Raw genomic sequence first — 5,330 nt, 5'->3', positions numbered from 1 at the left:
ATTTACATTATATATTTATTTACTATCATTTGCGCGTCAAGCAGTCTCCCTCTAGATTTTGGCCATACATGTGTGCTACCCTTGACTTCCCACTAGCTAGCTAGGGCACAATATTGACTGGCGAATCATGCATGCAAATAAACTACTGCTTGCTTACTGGATCAGATATGTGTAGACCACGTATGGTCAGTTTATTTCCATGCAGTACAACCAAGGTGGCTTATTTAACTGGTTTCCAACTACCCCAAGTATAGCAGGCTAGGTCCATCTTTGATACTGCCAAGAAATTGCCAGTATTGTTCTTTCGGAACTACTGCTATCTACTAGCTAGTATGAAATAATAATAGAGAAGCTAGTCTACATTTACTAACCACAAAATATCTATCAAGTATTCATCAAAGTATGAAATCAGACTGGCATCAGGAATTCCTCACACCACAAAAGCAATAGCAGATGCATATAAAGGCATGGATACAAGTTAGCTGAATCCATTCTAATAAATTAACAATATATGTATTGTTTAGAGTTGGCAGTAAATTAACCAATAGTTATCTAAAGGGGCTACCAGTTTAATTAGCTGCCAAAATAAATATCAAGTTGGAATAGAAATAGAATGATAATTGGCACAGGCAGTGTCGTTAATCGATCAAATTGCCGGAGTCCATTATTTGTGTCAGGCTGAGGCTAAAACCAAGGAAATACTGACAACCGACGTATCCTTTGATTGCCTGTTGCCATTGTGAACACTCAACAAGCATCAAAAGTGAACAAGAGCACGCTCATCAAAAGTGAACAGTGAACACGACATGTCAAGAAAGCTGGACGTACCAACTAGCCAATTTGCTTACAGATATATACTATTAGGTCACGCAAATGATAAGCTGATGTCACTTTGCCCGTCATTATGATCTCAATTATCTGCGCAAGTAACTCATAAATACAATAAAGTTTCTTGACGGTGTAAGATAACAGATTACCTTCAATATGTGAGCTCTCTCTGGACAAAGTGAAGATAAGTGAAAACCAAATGTTACAAAGGACGAAAGTAGTTACTATATACTGTTGTTGTTTATCCTCGTATGTATCTGTTTGTCACACTCACACATCTTAGTTTTTTTCCTAGTAACATGCATGAACTCATGGTCATGCCAGTAGCAACTAACAAGTGAACTAACCATCTTCCCCGACAAGCTGTTGTTATGACCACACGCACTATCGTCCACAATGTTAGCAGGTAGCATATGCACTAAAGTTTACAGCTAGGAAGTCTGGACCTCAAAGTCTTGTATGCAATTGATACCATTTGGCTTTCACCCAAAGGATTCACACAAGCCACAGCAATTTTGCTTCAAATAAATGGCAGAGTTATCTATTAATAAAAGCACAGATCGATCTAGCTTTGATGAATTTTATTAGCATATGAATGGTGATGCAACCCACACACACACACACCACACACACACACACACACACACACACACACACACACACACACACACACACATATATATATATATATATATATATATATATATATATATATATATATATATATATATATATATATATATATATATATATATATACACACACACACGTATGTATAATACGTATAATAAACAACTAATAAACATTAACTATAAAAGAGAACCTGACATCACTTGGTCAACTAGCTAAACCACATATACAATATATAGGGCCAGCAATTTCCCGGCCGAACATCGATCTCTGATCTGGGACATGGCGCCCTGTTCACTTGGCTGATAAGCTATGGCTGAAAGTACTGTTGGCTGATTTGTTGTGAGAGAAAAATACTGTTCGTCGATCGGCTGAAAAAGTACGGCTAAGCCAAACAAACAGTGCGATGATGCACTACATACGCGGTTTCATACTACGACCCTACTACTTCCCTACGTACACACTGTGCGTGCTGATGGGTTCATACCACACACGCATGCGACGCGCCCACTGTCTGACAGAAGCCATGATGCATTCTATGACACGCGGTTAGTTCACACATCATTAGTGAGGAGCTGATCCTGTAATTAACAATAACAAATATTATTCAGACAAGCAAGCACACCATACCACACAATAATCTAGATGATTAGCTAGTAGCTAGCTAGTTCGGTCATGTATATGCAGTATAGTGGCTTCTGCTGGACACCTCTGAATTTTTGCTAGATGTATGCATATGCAAGAGGAAGGCCGCAGGGGGCATCGATACCCTTCCTGAATGATAAGCAAAGCAAAGCAAAGCAGCCTCCTGCACCCTCTATCAGCAACCATGTGCTTCCAGTATCCACCATATATGCATCCTCTCCTCTCTTTCCCGATCATCCTAGCGGGCCAGTCCAGTCCTACAACTTTTCAGATGCAAATCTCTTTTCGCTAGTGAGATGCATATCTTTACCCATGCAACTGAAAGGAGAGGGAAACCAAGAACGATCTTGCGGCTACTAGGCCGTGTCGCGCAAAAGCTACGCAAGCCCTGCAGAGACATATCATCACTGAGGCACACACCCGTTTTCGAGTGGAAAGCACCGACCATGCATGGTGCCGGAGGTCCTACAGATCATCTTGCAAAGACTAAAGACGGAGGAGGGGGGAGATCTATGGAGAAGTACCTAGGAGAAGCTAGCATCCATCCATGCACTTGTAAAGCCAGAAAGCTCAAAGCCGATCCTGAAGCTGATGATGAGACTAGCTAAGCTAGTTAGTACTAGAGAGGTGCTGTGATCAGTTATCATCATCATTAGGGTGCGTGGCTAATAAACAAAGATGAGACTGCATGAGCTGCAATAGATCATAAACCCTTTTCACCACCTGATGAGAATGTATACACCTCATTATATTACTAACCTGCTCTCACTAGCTGCCTAGCAGAGAAACCCTAATCAACAAAGGTCATGGATGGATGGATGGATCGAGTGATCGACGACCATTATAAAGTAGAGTAGCTATCCGGCCGATGCGCGCGCTTCGCGGTGAAACATCGTTGCTCCTGAGCAAGAATCCAACAAAGAAGCAGTGTTGTGCATCAGAAGATTTATATGATTAGCAGTAGATCGATCAATGCATGGAGGTTTATGCAGCTAGCTTTAGTTAAGTTTGTGCAGTACGGATGAAGAAGATATGACGATAAGCAGCGAGTAGGGCGTGCGTGGGTTGTTTGGTTCGTACCGGTGGGCGGGGGGGTTTTGGATGGACAAGCGAGGTCGCGTGGCACGCGAGGGCTGATCGATCCATGGATGCATGGCGAGGCGACGACTCGTCACGAGTCGCCGCCACCGAGCTTGCCGAGCAGCGCTGCGACGAGCTGGTGGCGCCTCTCCTCGCGCTCCTCGGCGCGCGCGAGCCAGGCGTCCTCGCGCTCCCGCCACTGGCGCACGAGCGCGAGGCGCTCCTCGCCGAGCGCGACCATGGCGGCGCGCCACTCCTCCTCGCGCGCGCGGCGCTCGGCCTCGCGCGCCTCGGCGGCCTCCACCCAGCGCTCCTCCATCTCGGCCTGGCGGCGCATGAACTCCCGCAGCATGGCCTCCACCTCGCCTTGGTCCGCGGCCGCCCTACTACCAGCCCGCGCCGCCTGCTGCTGTTGCTTCCGCCTTCGCTTCTTCGTCCCGGCGCCGCCGCCGCCGGCCCTGCTCGCGTCCGCCACCAGCTCCTCGTCGCCCGCCGCGGCGTCCGCCTCGGTCTCTTCGCCTTCCTCGTACTCGTCGACGTCCTCCCCCTCGCCGGCGCCTTCGTCGTCCCGCTCGCCCTTGCCCTTGGCCCTCTTCCTCTCTAATGCTTGGGCGCGCTGGGCCCTGGCGTCGAAGATCCGCCTCACCTCATCATGGAACGGGAACTGCGTCCTCGGCTGCTGCTGCGCTGCGGACGCGGAAGCCGGGTCGACGACGGCCGCCGCCGCGGCAGCCTCGGTGCCCTTGAACCTGGTGACGAGGTTCTTCCACTTGGACTTGCACTGGTCCGGAGTGCGCGCGAAGCCCTGCGCGTGGAGGCGCGCGGAGACGGCCTCCCAGAGCGCCTTGTTGCGTTTGGTGGTGAGGAAGGAGTGGTCGAGGTCGGCGCGCACGGCGAGGAACGCGGCCGTCTCGGCATGGGACCACTGCGGCAGGCGCTCCCGCTCGAGGCTGGCGGCGCTGGAGGCGGCCGACGCGGAGGGCAGCTGCGGCGGCTCGGGGAGCGGGAGCGGTGGGAAGTGCGGGTGGTGCGGCGGCGACGGGGAGAGGAGCGGGTGGTACGGGTTGGAGAAGGAGGTGTTGAGGTGGTGGAAGGGATCCATGGCGCGGTTGAGGCGGAGGCGGTGGTGGATGGGAGTGGGACGGGACCGGACGGCGAAGTGGGGCTAGGAGGGATGGATGGATTTGGACGCCGGGGAAAGGAAGGGGAGGGATGATGATGTGATCGAGGGCGGGCGGTCAGGTCAGTGGTGGGAATTGGGATGGAATGGAAGTCAAGAGCAGCCGAGGAGGAGAGAGAGAGCCGAGTTGGCCTTGCTTGTTCGCCGGCCGGACCCGAGACCGAGAGAGAGAAAAGAGAGAAGAAAATCCTGGCCTGCTGCTGGGTTTCAACGCGGAAACGGCTTGCTTTCATATTGCTTTCTTCGCAAGATCTGGATCCTCTGCGCCGCCCGCGCCTGGCTTCATTCATGCTTCCCGGGGTGGTGGGGCACCATTTGTATCTCCCGACTTAGGGCTTATAGCTGTTGGCTCCACCATAGAGCAGCTCCATTGCACTGCTTCGTGGCACACGAGACTAAGACGTTGTTTGGCATGGCTCCACTCCTAAACTCCAGCAACTCTATAAAAAAATCCAGCCAAACACCCCAATTCCGAAACTCTATGGAGCTGCCGACTCCATGGAGCTATAGTACAAATGGAGGTGGAGTTTTGGAGCACCTCTTTTGCAGCTCCAAAACCACTCAATATGAACCTCCTCGTGGAGTTGGTGGGAAATTACCCACCACTGCCACTGGTTACACAGAAAAACGGTTCGATTCTATTTCTCCCGAGCCCCCCGCGCAGAGACTCCCTCCCTCCCGCGCCGTCGTCTTCCTCCCCCGCCGCCATGGGTGGCCGCCGAGCTCCTCTGCGACCAAGCCCTCCCCCTCGCCGCCAAGCTCCTCTGCGGCCGTTTCCCTCCCGTCGAGCGCGGCCGTCCGCCTCCCCTCCGGCGACCACGGCTGCCCGCTCGTCTCCCTCCGTCGAGCGCAGCATGGGAGTGGCTCCTCCGAGCTCACCGGCTGGCGCACAGGCCCGATGCCCGGCGACGCAGATCCCGCGCGGACACGATGCGGACGCGGCGGCTCCCCCTTCCCGATGGCCGGC

At 51.7% G+C, this 5,330-nt stretch overlaps 1 protein-coding gene across 1 annotated transcript; it reads right to left on the bottom strand.

The window, feature by feature from the left end:
• Window positions 1-1,741: 1,741 nt before the first annotated feature.
• LOC136513533 (trihelix transcription factor GT-3b-like) lies at window positions 1,742-4,543 on the bottom strand. Its single transcript, XM_066507512.1, has 2 exons — window positions 3,184-4,543; window positions 1,742-3,004 (listed from the first exon to the last, which is right to left on the bottom strand). The coding sequence occupies exon 1, from the start codon at window positions 4,283-4,285 to the stop codon at window positions 3,275-3,277; it is 1,011 nt and encodes a 336-aa protein (XP_066363609.1). The 5' UTR covers window positions 4,286-4,543; the 3' UTR covers window positions 1,742-3,004; window positions 3,184-3,274.
• Window positions 4,544-5,330: the final 787 nt, after the last annotated feature.

Source organism: Miscanthus floridulus, chromosome 16, assembly GCF_019320115.1.
Source record: "Miscanthus floridulus cultivar M001 chromosome 16, ASM1932011v1, whole genome shotgun sequence".
NCBI classification, from domain to species: Eukaryota; Viridiplantae; Streptophyta; class Magnoliopsida; order Poales; family Poaceae; genus Miscanthus; species Miscanthus floridulus.
This window is presented reverse-complemented; position numbering and strand designations above follow the sequence as displayed.

Coding starts and splice junctions, on each gene's coding strand:
- LOC136513533 (XM_066507512.1), bottom strand. CDS start 4,285: ATGGATCCCTTCCACCACCTCAACACCTCCTTCTCCAACCCGTACCAC.